The sequence below is a fragment of the Centruroides vittatus genome, unplaced genomic scaffold (genome assembly GCF_030686945.1).
Source record: "Centruroides vittatus isolate TY-2023 unplaced genomic scaffold, ASM3068694v2 contig_300, whole genome shotgun sequence".
NCBI lineage: Eukaryota > Metazoa > Arthropoda > Arachnida > Scorpiones > Buthidae > Centruroides > Centruroides vittatus.
This window is the reverse complement of record NW_027121917.1, coordinates 1196456-1215453: the sequence shown is the minus strand read 5'-3', so window position 1 is coordinate 1215453 and position 18998 is coordinate 1196456. Positions and strand designations below refer to the sequence as shown.

Here is an 18998-nt window from a genome sequence, read left to right as displayed (position 1 = left end):
GTCCAACAGATGGCGCTAACTTCAGACGACCTAAGTTTGCTTTTCTGTGAGGCATTATGCTTTTCTGTGAGAATGGATCTAAGCAGATCATTTTCTACCTATCTATATAAATAAAATACAACGTTTGTTTGTTCCTACAGATTCCTTTGAAATTTTGACACAACGTTGCATTCGAATACGCACGTGTTTTTATATAATATACATGTCGAAATTCTCCCTACGGGGAGGAGATGGACGGGATTAAGGCTTACCGTGAAGAACTCTGCTTCTATTTATACTATTTTACCTGCGGTTTTTTGCGTTTTTAATTGCGTTTTAATAGGTGACGTCAACAGAATATACACTAAAAAGGGATTTTTTGAAATTCTCCCCACGGGGAAGTGTTACACATTTATAATAGATACATTTTGAGCCACAACAACGCGTGGCCGGGTCAGCTAGTTACATATACAAATGAAAAATTTTATATATATAACACAGAAATGCTAATCAAACTTATTAGCAAAATATGTTTTATGTCTTTTATTAACTATAATAGTATTCATTTGTGAAAAAACTAATTAGGCTAATATCACCATGTAGAATATATACATTATTATTATTGCCTTAATGCTTAGATTCTTACTTCCAGATAAAAAAAAACAAACAATAAAAAATAGCATGTTTCCTTCAAGTATATAGTACGAAGGTAATCCCAAAAGTAAGGTCTCCTATTTTTTTTAAAATACAAAGAAATGTTTATTTTCAATAATGTTCATATAAATTTAAAGCTTGAACATTTATCTATTTTTCTACGTAATCGCCATTTTGGTCAATGCATTTTTGTATGAGCTGTGGCAATTTTTGTATGCCCATGTCCTACCAGCTTGCCACCATGTCACGGGACCCATCTTGCACACACCTTCCTATATTGCAACTTTTCCATTAAAATCCTATGAATGGTGCTTTGAAGAAATCCCAAGAACCAAAATGCAAAGATCATCCAGAGTGAATCGCTGATCTTCACGCATGGTTTGCTCAACCTTTGCCATTGTCTCATTGGAAATTGATGGTCTCCCACTTCTTTCTTCTTCTTGAATTTCAGTACGATCAGCTGCAAACTCCCTACACCACTTGAGGACGTTTTTGACATTTACGCACGACTCACCATACACTTCTGTCAATTGGTAATGAATTTCAATCAGTTTAACACAACATGGCAGTGAGCTAGTATGACGTGGGCATACAAAAATTGCCACAGAGCATACAAAAATGCATCGACCAAAATGGCAATTACGTAGAAAAATAGATATATGTTCAAGCTTTAAAATGATGTGAACATTATTGAAAATAAATGTTTCTTTGTATTTTAAAAAAATAGGAGACTTTACTTTTGGGATTACCCTCGTAGTAATGAATTCTACAGAGAGCATGCAAATTATAGTTCTTTTTATTTGTATTAAAATGAAAAAACAGTTCATAAAATATTATACTGTAAAAGAAAAAAATTTTAAATTGACATTATACTTGATCAACTTAAGACCAGATAAAATTTATCATGGATAAATTTCTTTTTGACTGATAACTAATCATAAATTATGCAAAAATCTAAATTAATTTTTATAAAATTTTTAATGTGAAAAAATGATCAAATCTGACAGCTAAGATATTTACATTTATTTTTGTTCACAAAAACTTACATCTTTATAACTCCAGCAACAAATTTAATAAAAAATAAAAATGTTGTTGTTCATTCCTCTGTCACGTCACCTGTCTTTTAACATGTGGACACAATCACCTATTCCCAGTAACTCTTCTGTTAGAACTGTTTGTTTTAACAGCTGCATTCAAACTTTAGTTACCCTGACAATACCTGTTAATTAAACATAGATGAAAACATTTGCTTTCTTGTAGATTCTTCTTGCTGGATATTGGTTATACATGCAGTGTTTATAATATTGGGCACTGTTTCTTACAAAATAAGGAAAATTTTTTTCTTCCATGTAAATATTGGTAATTCCAAACATAAAACATTTTTTTAACACACAAACAGATGCACACATTATAATATTTGCAATTAAAGTCATCAATTAAAATTATCAGAAAAACACAATATATTATTGTTAGTTGTGTCAATAATCAAGTTTTTCATAAAAACTTCATGACAAACTGATAATTAATTCAAATCTATTTGTTGTGAAGCTTAAATTATTTATGCACCTGCATCATTAACTTGCATTTGATTTTGGATCAATAAATTTATTTTAACATGTAACTTCATAAAATTTTTTCTTTGTGTATATTTTGTAAACCTTATTCTAAAATTAAATTTTTTGAAGAATAATTTTAGTTTTTTTAAAGTTTTTCTTAGAAATTGAAAAATTTTCAAAAATTTTATTAAAATTATGGCTTTATAGAATAAGAAAAAAAAAAATGGAATGTTAAACTTAATTATAAATTCTATTTTGCATTATGTTCCAACACCTTCACTCCTTATAAAAACAAAACAGCTCCCAGTACGGAAGAAAGCGGGGTCGGCACAGAAGGTGCTGAAATACGATGTTTTTGGGGAGCGCGAGAGGAATTTTGGGCAAGGAGAAGAGAAGAAGTTATCCCATGGACTGATAGAGAAAGCAGACCCTGTGAGTGATGGTTGAGTCAGTGTCATTCTTGTTTACATTTAATGTAAACAAGAATGACTCAACCATCAATCACAGGGTATACATTAAATGTGTTTTTTGTGTCAAGAAATAAATGTGTTTATGAGGTTCTAGTGCATTGATTGACTTAATTAATGAGCCTGGACTATGGTCCCTCACATTTACAATATAATAAAAATATTTAAAATTACATAGAATGAAAAACTTTTTATTTTTAATTTTCTATTATTTGATATAATAAATTATTTAATATTTACATATAAAATTTAAAAGATTTCCTAATAGTGAAATTACCGTAGTTAAAATTATAAAAACCACTCCATAATCCCAACAAGAACAGTAAATATTGTCTCTACACACAAAGCTTAATGAAAATGTATATTAAAAAAAATTAGTTTATGATTAAAACAATTAAATTTTTTTCTACATTATAATAGTTTGGATTATCCAAAAACAAACTTATAAAGTTAAAAGTTGATGTTAACTAAGTAATATAACCGTAAATTAACTAACATACTAATTATAAGAAAATTAACAAAATACAAAGTATTTAAAATAAATACAGCTAATAGAAATCAAAATTAAAAGTAGAGAAGTAAAAACTAAAAAGATAATTATAACTAATATTAAAGCAATGCTATTTTATATAATCATCAAAATATTACATTGCCATTTTTCACATATCACAAAGATGCCAGCAAACAGATTCAGAGGTCTAAATCATGGGAAGAAAGGTAAATTTTGTCAATAGAGTATAGAAGTCATTTTAAAAAAATGTCATCAATAATTCTTCTTACAAATAGGATATTACACTAAAACTATGCTATTTGTAAGAAGAATTATGTGGATGTCTTCCCCTTCCTCCTCCTCTGACTTAACATTGTCAGATTCATCCATCTGGGTTTGTCCAGAGCACTCCTAACTTATGTCAGACAAAACTAAAGAAATATGATATTCTTTGTCTTGAAAAATGGCTTTTTAATTTTTCTTTGGCAAAAGTTTTATAATGTAATGTCTCACAGCATTCACTATTGCAAAAGATAAAAACTTTGATGTTATGATATACTATATCTTACAATGTTTAAAATTTTGGGTTAACAGTCATTAAATACCAATTTTGCTTGTTGCTTTAAGTGTAGCAGTTGAATCTTCTGAGAATCAGTCAAGTTGATATTCCTACTATATTATAAAATTTACATCATCAATGCCTGATGACTCATTATAAAACCATAAACAATGAACTTTCAAAATAAACTTAACATACATTATAGTTTCCACATCTTCCATTATTCAGGATAGCATTTGCTATCTGCTAGTGGATATGTGAAATATATTTAACTTCCTGCTGACGTATTAAAAGGAACACAACAGCTAGCATCTTGCCAATAAAAATGCATTGCGTTTTCACAGCATCTATTATAAATGTTTCAAGTATTTGTTCAGAATCTGTTATAAATCCCAATTCTAGCTTTTTCAAAAATGGCTATGGTGAGTTACAAGACTTGTCTTTAATAGCTGTAATCGATTACGAGGAATATCGGGTAGATAGATCCAAAATATTTGGCTATGTTCATGAAATTGTGCCTAAATACAGTAATGATATTTTCAAGCAAGCCTAGGTCAGCTGTACTGAATGATGTCTGGAATTCTTTAAAATAAATTTTGATATTGGTTGCTGTTTCTAATGAAAATACGAAACATTTACTAGTTTTAAAACAAACTTATACTCGGTAAATAATTATTTACTTTCATTCACAAGATTTTTAACAAGCAATAGTGATAAATTATAAAAATACACAAAACAATGTGCTGTGAGTACAAATATGCCGTAGATTGCATTATAAAATATAGGTAATAAAAAAATATAATATATACGATAGTTTTGCTGAAAGTTTCAACATGTGGGTTACATAATGCTAATTATTATATTATTACTTGATATCTAAAATCAAGATACGAATAAGATAACTAAGAAATTCAGTCTACGTATCTGACATATGAAGACGAAAAGACAATTACACCTCAAACTCTTTCAGATAGGCAAAAGTTAAAAATATGTTTATTTTTAGCTGTTTGTAAACTGTAAATTCTTTCGTCTATATTTAAAAGAAGATTCTGATCTTCTAGTTCAGGGCTTCTTAAACTATGGGTCGCGACCCCATTTGGGGTCGCTTAGCGAAATCTTGGGGTCATGAGATTTTAATGCAAAATATTGAAAATAATTTGTGAGAGTTTGAAAATGGCATGCTTTGTGTCGTAGGTTTCGTGAGTTGCACTTTGTGTCACTTCTGGTGCAGCGAGACAACGATTCAGCAACACTGATTGTAGTGTGAACTAGTGTAGTGTTGTTGCTTTTCAGTGTATTCAGTTGTCTCTGTTCCATTGTAACACAAGAGTGAACTGTGGTACACCATTAATTGTTCTTGCAAATTTGTATATATCTTCAATATATATGTATACTTTCATTGTATTTCATATGTTTATTGCAAAATACTTATATATCTTTATTTTATATTGGGGGGGCGCAAAAAAAATCACAATCATAAATGGGGTCGTGAATAACATAAGTTTAAGAAGCCCTGTTCTAGTTAAATTAAAACCTTCAAACATGGCACCGCCATAGTTTTCTTGTTGTCTTAGCAAACAGCTAGCACTCCTCAACCTCGCTAATAAAATTTTGTAAGCATTTTGAGATGGCACTGCAGCGAGCTAAAATAAGGAGTGAGTTTTATCACTGCACTGACATCTTGTTGAATAACAGAAAATGTGGTTTCAGTTGTGGTTTTCAGGAGTCAAAAATTAATCAGGAGTTGATTGAAAATGGTTGTTAAAAATTATTAATCCAATGGAAAATATATATATAAATGACAATATTCAGAATGATGTAAATTTGCACACTTTGAGTAGATCTTTTCTATGAAAACACTTTGTGGATTAATACTGCCTCACCAGACTTATTTATTATCATTATCATTAACTGTATTAGCAAATAAAGATAAGGCAATCAGTAAAATGTCAAGGAATCCTTGAAATTGTTGACAGCAAAGTTTGGGGACTCCTGATTTAGATGTATATAATTTTTAATTTAATATTAATTTTGATATGAAATTATAAAAATTTGCATGAGAATAATTTTAAAAAGCATGCTACATAGTTGTCAACCATCCATCTTTCGAGCTGATAATCCATCTTAGGAAGCAGTTGTCAGCCTGAGCTAGAAATTTTTTACCTTTAATGCTTACCTTCTAATAAAAAAATATTTATTTTCTACTCACAATAAAAAAAACCTAATTTTTTTATTTCTAAGTATATAAGTTCCTAATTTTAAAATGTATGGGTCAGCAATTCTGAATAGGTGGCAACACAGACCACTTGACCATTTAACATCATACAGCCATCATACAGCCTAAATTTGGCTTCAAGTGACTTTCAAATTAAAACTAAACACCGTAAACACTGAAATCATTACATACTAAAATAAAAAATAAAATGAACATACTTGTATAATCTGTAAAGATTGTCACTTGATGCCTAAAGAGGCTGAAAACATTTTGTTTTTGATTCCAATACATAACATTTGCTGGAAGATTGTGTGTGTGTGTGGTGTTCAGTTTTAATTTGTGTATGTTCAGCTTTTGCAGACTTGTGACAGACTTTTTCTTATTTCCAAATATCAAGAAAAAACTGTACAGACATAATTTTGGAAACTCTAGAGAGTTGCTATTACAAAGATCATATCAAAGTGATTTCAGAAGAGACATGGCACCAATGCTTCCCTGATTGGTTCTGGAGAATACATCTCTGTAATAAAGTCAATGATTGCCAAATTATATCAGGCTGTATTACTACTATTATTATTAATTAAATGCTAAGTAATTTGGCCGTAGAGGCAGGCATTAGGTACTACATCTCATGTACTCATAATGGTGGAAGTTATCTTAAAAAGATATAGACTGAGTTTATGAGTTATCTACATTCCTTAGAATCCAGAAAATTTAATCGTTACCCATATTTATATGTATATATACATCTCCAGAAACAAAATCACTATTGGACAAAAGAAAATTTTATTTATCTATTGCTTTAGTTTATTTTATGTATTTTTATACTAGTTTTTTCTTTTTTAAACTCAATGTAAAATACTATGACAACAGAGTAATATACTCTTCATTTAAAATTAAAAGAAATAAACCATAAATTATTTCCTGAATTCCAATGTCTCTGAACCTTTTCTGAACCAGATATTTGTTATTATTATAAAGTGATCACTATCCTATCAAAAAGCTTTAATATGCTAAACTTTGTTGAATTTTTGGCCAAAAATTGTTATAAAAAATTTAAACTAAAATAAGGCTTATAAAAACTAAAGTTAAGGAAAAAAATTTAAATTTTATGAAATATTTAAAAAAATACTTGACAACAATTAATTAATGATTAATCATATGATTAGACAATTATACATTGCTGATTAATCATTAATCAGCAAACTTAATAATTGTCTCATCTTTACTATTTAATAAATTACTGTGATCAAAAAGTATTGGGGATGATTCATTTAAACTGCATGCATATAAGAGGATGCTGTCGTCATTTTTTTCATCATTTGGTACAACTTTCATTGACATCTAGCAATAATCTGTATGTCGGTGTTTGTTTTCATTTGCAAATAAATGCTTGTTTTGTGTGTAAAGAATTTTATGCTGGCATTTGACATTTTCCAAATGGTGAGTGTAATTCAGCAAAAAACATGCATTAAATTTTGTTTCCACAATGTAATTACTGCTACAAAAATGTTGCAAAACTTTTATTTTCAGCACAATACTTCTTGAGTCATCTTGAAATTGTTTAATTTTTTTTCAAAAACAATGTGTTTGAGTGGCCAAGGAAATGCTTTCTTAAGGGGAATCATTCTTAAAATGCATTATTATGGGTGATGAAACATGGATCTACATTTTTGACCCTGAAACAGCTCAACAATTGAGTGAATGGTGCTCCAGAGGTGAATCAAAATCAAAAAGATCACATAAAAGTCAGTTGAAAATCAAGGTTGTGTTGATTTTTGCTTTGATTGTTATGATGATTTATAACACAAGTTTATTTCAATTGGTCAAACTGTCAACAAAGAATATTTGAGCATTTCGTATTGTTTGTGTGAAGCAACTTGTAGAAAATAACCTGATTTATGGTGAGAAAACTCATACAAATGGGATAAAGGTTTTTATTGTTTTGTTGTTTTTTCTCCCATATCATTGTTGGTTAGTAAGAAATGCCTCAATCCCTATTGGTTTATTCAATATACTAGCATGTAAACAGAATGATTGCAGCACTGTTATAAAAAAAGAATAAGTATGGTTTTAGATGCTCATAATAAAAGAAACCAGGGTCTCTTTTACTTAGCTTCCTGTCCACATTGCATTGTAATGAATTTGCTTGCTTGATATTCAAAATGCTAAGAAAAAGAAGTGCATGGTTGGCTATGTAACTAACTTAAAAGTGGTGCAACTGACACATAAATAACAACTATGTTCATCAGCTAAACAGAATTCTTAAATTAAAAATGCTTGGGTACTATGTGCTCTCTATTCCTCTATTCCCAATGTTTCAAGCAGGTTGCCTTCTATTCTCAAGTGATCAATATAACTAACCTAACCTATCTGGTAAAATTCAAGCTCTGAATGAGGTGTTTTACACTTCCCCGAGAATTGTAGACTTCCCTATATAAGCAAAGAAGTCAAAGAAACCATACGTATACAGTACATGTGACGCTTTGTGAGATATTCACCTCCAAAGATCAGGTTTTAACATGCATCAGTATACTGTCTATTCTCCATGCTATGCATTGTCAAGGCAAGCAATAGTGAGCCATGACTGACACACTGCATATAGTCATACACTTTGGTACGAGCAATAGTGAACACCGAAGTGCCCAGTTGGGGGCAAGCCCTCACACCCCCTAAAACTATACAACATCAAGTACTCCAAGAATAGTTAAGTGAGCTACTTGAAGCGGGCATATTCACGTGGGCTAAACAGTTAAATATGAGTCTTAGCAGAGTGACATGACTCACAATCTTGTGCAACCTGATTTTGGGGGACTGTATCTTGCAAAGGGTCACTTGTAGAGGTATGACTTTTTTGCTTCTATAGATATGCTCTATAGCTCTGTTAGGTCCCAATTGTCTTGTCCAGTGTCCAATTGAGAGGTCCAATCAAACTTCAGACAATTTTATCCAAATAACATACAAGATAATTTTCTAATAATTTACACACTGCATATCGGTAGGAACAAACAAACGTACAGGTAGCTCTTGGTTTACGCCAGCTCAATTTACGCCAATTCACAATAATGCTGCTGCGCAATTCATCATGTAATTCCCCATTTCTTCAGGTGCTAGACGAATTTTTGTTTCAGTGTTGATGTATTTACTGAGCCACGACGTTGTACATTCGTTAGAACAAAGATTTTTATTGAATATATTTATTTTTTCTGTTTAATATTGTTGGGTATGTATACATTTACATTAATTTAATGTTAAAATAAATAAAAATATTAATATTAAAACACTAATTGTTTAGGTACCCATGTATATAAAAATAAAGGAGGCTTATTATGTCAGATAAAAGAAGTTTACCTGAGTTATCTAAACATGTTAAGAAGGCACGGCAGTCTATCTCCCTAGAAACAAAAATGGAAGTTATTCAACGAATGGAAAATGGACAAACACGCCCTAATGTCTGTAGACCTTTGAACTTACCTCCATCGAGTGTTACTACCATTATAAAAAAATGCAGATAAAACTAAACACTGCTCAACAGTTTACCGCTGTAAATGTAAAACATGAGTTACAGTAGAGGTAAAATTTTTGATAAAATAGAAAAACTTATCGTTATGAGTGGATGATGCAAATCAAAAAAAAAACATTCCCTTGACTCAAGCTGCTATAACAGAAAAAGCAAAATTAATTTTTGATAATCTTAAGGAGACAGATGGAGGCAAAGAAACTTTTTTGGGAAGCAAGGGTTGGTTTATGAAATTTAAATCCCGAAGTAACTGTCGTAGTGTAAATTATGTGGTGAAGCAGCAAGTGGTGGCTGCTGCTTTTCCTAAGGAATTTCAGGGTTATATAGAACAAAGCAACTATTCTCCAGACCTTATCTTCAATGTTGATGAGACTGGGCTTTATTGGAAAAAGTTACCAGCATGAATTTTTATTTCTCATGAAGAACATTCTGTTCCAGGTTTTAAAGTTTCGAAAGATAGATTAACTCTTTTGTTGGGAGCCAATGTTGGAACTTTGAAACTTAAACTAATCATTCACATGCCACATGTTTTAAAGGGTCTAAATAAAGACATGTCAGCTTATTGGAAATGAAACAAGAAATCCTGGGTTACATAAGATGTTTTCACAGATTGGTACACAAGTTATTTTTGCCCTATTGTGCTTCACTTTTGTAAAGAAAATAAATTACCACCCAAGGCACTTCTTCTCTTGGACAATGCTCCAGGACATTCTCAAAACCTTGATGAAATAAAAACACCATTGGATATCAAGGTTGTTTACATGCTTCCCAATACATCATCTCTTTTGCAACCAATGAATCAGAGGGTTATTGCAACCTTCAAAGCTTATTATCTCTGTGATACATTCATGGAAATGATGAGAGTTTTAGACACTCCAGACAAAACAGTTAAAGACTATTGGCAGTCTTTTGATATTTTGAAAGGCAATAAAAACATCAACTCAACTTGGGATGAAGTTTCAGCAAAATGATTAAATAGAGTTTGGCGTAAACTTCTGCCAGCATTCATGCATGATTTTGAAGAAGTAGAACATTAGGAGAATTTTATTTAATTATTTAGGACTAGAACATTAGGAGAATTTTATTATTTAACTAGCTGACCCGGCCACGCGTTGTTGTGGCTCAAAATGTAGCTATCATAAATGTATAACATTTCCCCCGTGGGGTAAATTTCAAAAAATCCCTTCTTAGTGTACAGTACATTCTCTTGACGTACCCTATTAAAACGCAATCAAAAACGCATCTAAAATAGTATAATAAAAGCAGAGTTCTTCACAGTAAGCCTTAATCCTGTCCCTCTCCCCGCTGGGGAATATCAAAAAATTCCTTTTTAGTGTATATTCTGTTGATGTACCCTATTAAAACACAATCAAAAATGCATCTAAAATAGTATAATAAAAGCCGAGTTCTTCACAGTAAGCCTTAATCCTGTCCCTCTCCCCCCAGTAGGGGGAATTTTGACATGTATATTATATAAAAACACGTGCGTATTCGAATGCAACGTTGTGTCAAAATTTCAAAGGAATCGGTAGGAACAAACAAACGTTATATTTTATTTATATAGATAGATAGAAAATGATCTGCTTTAGTCCATTCTCACAGAATAGCAAACTTAAGTCGTCGGAAGTTAGCGCCATCTGTTGGACATGAAAGCCTTAATCTATATATAAATATATTTTTGAAAGGGGGGAAATGGTGGTCTTCACATATGCCACAAACCTTCGCGGGTGTGTATTAAACAACTTCCCGAAGTTTCATGGAAATCGGATAAATGGTGTGGTAATGCATGAAGGACAAACACACACACAGACACACAGACAGACATACATTCGTTTTTATATATATAGATTGAAGACATTACCAGACTTGTGCATGATGTGGGATTGAAAGATGTGACAGAACTTTTAGAAGCTCATGATCAGCCACTCTCGAATGAAGACTTAGAAGAATTATACAAAGAATTAGATTGTGAACAGTCATAGAAGGAAGAAAACGAAGAAGAAACTCCAAGAGTTATGAAAATGGCCGATCTAAAACGTATCCTTTCAACTATGGAAAGTGAGTTATGAACTTTCCATAGTTGAAAGAACAGATGAACTATGACGAATGACCTTTGTGAGTTAGACAACGATTGGGAGCAAAGTGCAAATGTAAAAAGGAGCATCGTCGCATCCATTCCGAAATTCTTAATGAAAGAAAACAAAAATCTAAGCAATTAAAATTGGATACTTTTTTCTGAAAAATGTAAGAGATCCGAAACTTTGAAATATCATTTGTTTTTCTGAAGATTTTTTAATAAAAACATTTCACTTTATTTTATCACAAAATACATTTTAAAAATTAAATTTATATATGTATTTTGTATCATATTGTACTAATAAACAAAATTATTTGCTTATTTTTCACTTATGCAGAACCTAATCCTATGCCTCACTGTAAATATGGATTCATTTTACACCAATTTACACTGGCTTTTCTAGGAACAGAACTGCAGCATAAACTGAGGGCTACCTGTATAATCAAAATTCTCACAGTTTTCTCTAAGCCTGACATTGATTCAAGATAATGTTTTATCATCTTTTTAATGTAGAACATGAATTATATACTTTCTTGATGATTCTATACTGATATCATTCTGAGCAAATACTGTAGATACAATGATTTTAATATTTCTGATGATGATAAATTAAGTGAATTATGCTACAGTTACTTTCATACATTAAACATTATTTTGAGTACAATGTAGTTAATCAAGCAATATCAAATAATTGGCAATGTAATAATAATGTACTTGTTTAAAAATTAAAAAAAATTCTTTCAAAAATAAGCAGATGATGCTGAAAATTAATCAATCAGATGTGATAATTGGCTATGAATGAGATTGAAGTTTATCAGATTGTTTTCTGTTCGAATAAAAATGTCAGACTGAAAACAGATATGCCAAATGACTACAAGATTAAGTTGGGCTACTTCTCCAAGATTATTTTTAATTAATTTCTAAATAATTTGTTGTTAGAAATTTGTTATTGTCAGTGTCTATTTACAAATTAATTTAAAATAATTATGGAAAGTAGCCCAATTTAATCTAATAGTTATTTGGCATATTACCAATATATTATATAGAGAAGGCTGAAAGGCCTCTGCTGGGATGATGTACAGAGCTATGTTGGACTTGTGGTGTACCGAGATCTCGGTACACCTCAAGTCCACCATAGACAGCACCATATACAGTAGAGCATCGATTATCCGACTTAATTAAGAACTGGGGTTGATCGGATAACTGAAAAGTATAAAAAAATACATTATTAGTATAGTGTATTAGGCCTGGTTTAAATACTGGCCTCCCTCTCATGGTCAAGCCAGTGCTGCCAGCTAAAACATGCAAAAATTTAACAAAAATAATATTAAAGTAGCCAAGACATAACCAAATATTGTAGTGCCACATCACTAGCGGACATTTGAATTTGCCAACTAGAACGCAGTCGGTTAATCGGGGGTCAGATAATTGATGCTCTACTGTATTAGGTTTCAAGATGTTTGTATATGAAAACAGATACAAAAGTTAGTAGTTTCTAACAAAACTGGATATGTCACCATGATTATCACGAATTATCTTTATTATTAAACTTATCTTGAAGTTCATTTGTTTCATTGTTTCCTTCTTTTGTGGGGATTTTTGAGTTTTATTTTATTATTGTATTAGCTCTGTTTATTAAATTGGGTTAAACATCCTTTTTTAATGTATGTTTACTTTTTAAAGTAAAAATTATTAAATTATGATTACCCAACAAAATGATTATCAATTACTCCAATTATTGAAGAATGAGGTCGCTTAATGATTAATTGGTGAAGGAGCCAATTAGTAAACAATTAATTGGTACATCTCTATTAAACAGTTAATAGAAATGTTATAATATATAAAAATTATCCAGAATATAAATTATATGTCTTAAGAAAGAAGCTAACATTCTAATAAAAAAAAAAGTGTTTTGTTCTCAAGTGAGTTGTAAACCTACATCCTTTGAATTTGTAATGGAATGACAGGTTCAAATCTCATCTGGAATGATAATATAGTTTTTACCAGTCTCATTTTTATTTCTTTCTTTGGATAGCCAGTGTTACAATATTTTATAACCAACTATTACAATGATAAATTATTATATATTATAGATTATTTGTTTATTCATAATTTCAACTAATACAACTTTTACACAAATCTTATATATAAAATTCTCGTGTCACAATGTTAGTTACATTACTCCTCCGAAACGGCTTTACCGATTTTTACCAAATTTTATATGCATATTCAGTAGGTCTGAGAATCGGCTACTATCTATTTTTCATACCCCTACACCATTTCCCCCTTTCAAAAATATATTTATATATGAATTAAGGCTTTTATGTCCAACAGATGGCGCTAACTTCCGACGACCTAAGTTTGCTTTTCTGTGAGAATGGACTGAAGCAGATCATTTTCTATCTATCTATATAAATAAAATATAACGTTCGTTTGTTCCTACCGATTCCTTTGAAATTTTGACACAACGTTGCATTCGAATACGCACGTGTTTTTATATAATATACATGTCGAAATTCCCCCCAGTGGGGGGAGATGGACGGGATTAAGGCTTACCGTGAAGAACTCGGCTTCTATTATACTATTTTACGTGCGGTTTTTTGCGTTTTTAATTGCTTTTTAATAGGTTACGTCAACAGAATATACACTAAAAAGAGATTTTTCGATATTCCCCAGCGGGAAAAGTGACGGGATTAAGGCTTACTGTGAAGAACTCGACTTTTATTATACTATTTTAGACGCGTTTTTGATTGCGTTTTAATAGGGTACGTCAAGAGAATGTACACTAAGAAGGGATTTTTTGAAATTCCCCCCACGGGGGAAGTGTTATACATTTATAATACATACATTTTGAGCCACAACAACGCGTGGCCGGGTCAGCTAGTATAATACATAATTAGTATTCAACAATATGTGAAATTATTATTATTAGTGGATGAGATTCAATGACCAAAAAAGTTTTTTGGCAAAAGTTTAGTAAATGATATTTGTTCTGTTGTTTTTTCAAAAATTTATAACTGACGTTTTTGTCAAAAAAGCAAATCATTCTTGGCATTTCCAAATTCACTGACAATATTATTATTATTATTATTATTATTATTATTATTATCAACAAACCTAAATCTTTAGCAATATGATGCAAAGTTATTCTGTAAATATACAATTTTGTTTTAATCCAATAAAGAGATTTCAGGAAAAGTGAATAAATCTTTAATTATTAATTACACATAATATTTCTATTTAATTATACATAATTGTATAAAACTATCTTTTCCTTTCAGTTTAAAATGTGTGACAACTAGCTTTTGTAAAAAATTTTTAAAAAATTAAAATATAATAATCTTTGAAAGTATTCAAAAATTTATCAAAATTTTATAATATAGATTACTATTATAAACAAACAAACTAAATTATCTTAAAAATACTAATTTTAATACTTTCTTGCAAACAAAATTCTATTCACAATGGTTGGCTTTAGTGTTACAATGTATCGGGTTTAGTAGTGTTGTTTGTTTACCTATTCACAAAGTTGTTTATCAACTATTACATTTTTAAAATTCTCTTAAATATATTATCCAAGATCAATAACAAATATAAAAACTAAAAGAAAAAAATTTTTAAAAATCTGTAATGATTAAAGTTAGAGAAAAATTCATGTATGAAAACAGATATTAATAAAAACATAATAATGAAACTTGTGTGAAAATTTTTAGCTCTCTTAATATTTTTAATTAAGCATTTATTGTTTATTTATATGAATTTAATAATTAATTAATAATAGTAAATTTTATAGTTCAACAACAACTAAAAGAGTTTTATATTATTTAAAGTCACTATTATAAATTTGTCATTCTAATAGTTACTACTATCATAAATATGTGAAAGAAAAACAATATGATAAATCAATTTCTTACTATCATAAACATACATTATATGTTTGCCTAATGGAGTCAAATTTTTATGACAAGACATATTATATGTGCATAATCATCAACCAACAGGAAACATTCCCTTCTAATAATTCTGTAGACAATAAATATTAATGAAGAATTTTGGCTATCATTAAAGTTTGATACTTCTATATTCTATCTTGAAAAACCGTGTTTTGTATTTTCTTTTCTTTTCTTTCGAAGACACAATGTAGTGACGTAAACTTAAACACTGGGCGAATTTTTCATCCTTTTTATTCGGTTGGAATAAAAAGGATGAAAAATTCGCCCAGTGTTTAAGTTTACGTCACTACATTGTGTCTTCGAAAGAAAAGAAAAGAAAACTTCTATATTCATCTAATAATCTCATTACATTTCATTTTACAAATCAAAATGACTGCAAAATAAAATAAAAAGTCTTTTTAAACAAATCTTTAAAAATCAGTAAAACATGAAAATAAAATTATATAATATAAATAAATAATGAAATACTGTTCTGAAAATAGTGTAAATAAAAGATCATTTTTGCTCAAAGTAATTCTTTATAAAAAGTTATGAAAGTCTTCAATGTTTTCTTAATTGAAAATCAATCACTCATTCTCATATTCTAACATTTTTCTTTTATAGGAAAAAAAATTAGCAATAAAATCATATGCATTTTATCTCATTGAAAATATATAATTTCATTTAATATTTCACAGCTTGAAAATCATAAATAGCATTTGGTCAGTTAGTTCTTATAATAATTTTTCCTAAAATTCAATACTAAATCCTCTATATCCAAGAATATTTTAAAAAACAAACAGAAAATGCATGACTTTAAATATCTATAGTATTACTTCAGAAAAATATTTTATTACAACTTTATTGTATAATCTGATCAAAATAGTTTCTTTCATTCCAAACACAAGGCCTATATAATTATAACTAATATATATCTATTTATGTGAAATATACTTATTATTATTACTTACTAATTTATGTTTATAATGAAAATTATTTCCTTTCTGAAATAACAAAATATAACATCAACATTTGTTTTGAACAAGAAGTCCAGACACCTGGTTATTAATAAATGCAAGGACACCCAAGAGAATGAATGACCTTTGAGTTTGAGTCATTTCATTTCTGATTTGTGCCAAAATCAAACTATACACAAAGTTAAACCACTTAATTCATATACGTCTACATCAGATTTGCATTTCATTTATTTATGATTTTTATTTTTAATTTAATTTAAACTTTGTTTTTATACTAAATGTTAAATATTTTAAAAATTCGGAATAACAATTGTTGAATGTATTTAAATATATATAAAATTGTTCATCTGTTCAATTTTTTGAATCTATGTATAGAACTAAAATAAAAATAAAAAATATCTTTAAAAATACCTTAGATTTACTAAAATTGAAAAGTTTTCTTTATTTTATGCAGAATTTAATGCTTTATTTCAGTTATTTCAATTTCAACGATATCAAAATGTGGATTATAACCTATTGGAACAAATACTTAACTATCTTGATATATTTTATACAGATTTAAAATGGCATGAACTAGAAAGTAAACATTGGATGATATCTCAAGCATAGAATAGTCATAACAGTATGTTAATTGTTGAACCTTTTCTTATTCCTTTAAAAGAAAGTGTAATCAATACAATTGGGGTAAAAAGAAAACATAATTTTAGGTTTCAGTAAAAAGATATTAAATCTTATATTAGGAATTCTTATCTAATAAAGATTTAAAGCTATTTTAATCATCATTCATCAGACTTCAAATGTAAAAGTTGTCTAGAACTTGAAATAATACTTAAATAAATATGATTAGCTACACCTACATCAGAAAGCTTGAAATTTCATACATCTAATAATGTACTTATTTAAATAAGTACATTAGATAATAGATACATTTTCTATAATCATATATATATATATATATGAGTTACACAAGTTTGCATCTAAGCCCTTTTGTAATAAATTAGAAAGCATTGAAACAACATATATATATATATGTATGTATATACACATACTTTTTGTTTTATAATTAACTTTTCCAATAGTTAATGTAATTATGAAGTAATTTTAAGTAGGAAGACTTATTTTAAATATTGATAATGACTTAGATATTAACCAAATAAATGTCTTCACAATAATAATATAAGCACTTAAACAGATGTCTAATTGACCTAACACAACAGAACCTTTAAAAATTACTGATCACTATTTGAAGACTCCCTGATATATGATATGATACTACAGTATTATCATCATTATTATAAACAATGTCTATAAAGTTATATCAAAACTTTTTTAATGTAAAGCTTATATAAAGCAAGATCAAGTTCTAAATTTATATAGACAAAAAATATGTGTAAATTCCTATTAGAAATCAATAGTGTAAAATATAGAATAATTCTAATTTAAGTTATACTTTGTTCAACAAACAGTTTATTTAATTACATATTTATCATATTTAAAAATATAGAAATGAGCAAAATTAAATGAGAAATTGCATTCTTCAGTAATTTAATCATTGGCATTAAAAACAGGTTCCCTTTTAACCTTTCTCCAGTCCTAGGGTTGGTAACAAACGGATGGAAGCACCAGTTAAAAGCCATCAAAGACAATTCTGCTCATCCGATCAACAAAATTAAACTAACCTTGAACATTCAAATAACTGATTCAATTTACAAGTTATTCGGTTAACAGTTAAAAAGTAAAATCAAGCAATAAAAAATGAAATCAAACGAAAATACATTAACTCTTGCCCCGTCCGGACAAAAATATCTCATTAACTCACTTGTAAGTCTAATTTTACTAGCTCCATTTCTTCTGCTGGGTTGATTTGACATTTTCTATATATTCCTTCCTCATTAAGTTTTAATGTATGCAGACATCTCTTCCCTTTCTACAAAATTTCCCACTTACGATCTCAATGAAAACATTTTTCGCTGACCGAACAACTTCTTCGAAATATACAAAGTGCTACCTGAAAGAAATTAGTCCGCTGGAAATTTTACAAGTAAATAAATAATTTAACGAAATATAATTTAAAAATTTCATATTTTTAATATATAAATATTAATTCAAATTTATATTTGTAAAAATTTATATAAATACAAATAGTAATTCTTGTTTACGCATAAGACCTTACTCGGTAGGGGAGTCTTTAGAAGAGTTGTTTTAATTTTTTTATTTTTTTTTTATTTTACTAAAAATAAAACTAATTAATTTAAATTTAAAATTATTATTAATTTAAAATTTAATTAAATGTAATTGTTGTGTCTTTTTAAATATGTTTTATATAAAATTATTTTAGTGCAGGTGGCGTTGCGTATTAAATTACACGTGTAGTTTGGATTCTTTAAGCTGTTATCTGCCTCCGAATCTAGTTTTATTGTTATTTATCTGGAAACGGTTCGAACGTCGAAGTTTAACGTGTCATATCTTATCGTTCCAGGAAAATATAAATTTGTTTAATTTATTTATATAATTTTTATTCAATAAAAGGGATATTTCAATCGTTTCGGCATTTTTTCGTTACATGAAGTTT

General features: G+C 29.0%; 1 protein-coding gene across 2 annotated transcripts in view; it reads right to left on the bottom strand.

The window, feature by feature from the left end:
- The window catches only part of Smurf (SMAD specific E3 ubiquitin protein ligase), an 87256-nt gene extending 68815 nt beyond the window's left edge, over positions 1-18441 (bottom strand). The window contains exon 1 of one of the 2 annotated variants that reach the window (XM_067267277.1): positions 18246-18441. In XM_067267277.1, coding sequence (XP_067123378.1) covers positions 18246-18297 — 52 coding nt within the window. In that variant the 5' untranslated portion in view covers positions 18298-18441. The remainder of the gene's footprint in view (positions 1-18245) is intronic. The other variant, XM_067267279.1, reaches the window with a different exon arrangement.
- Between the last annotated feature and the right edge of the window lie 557 nt (positions 18442-18998).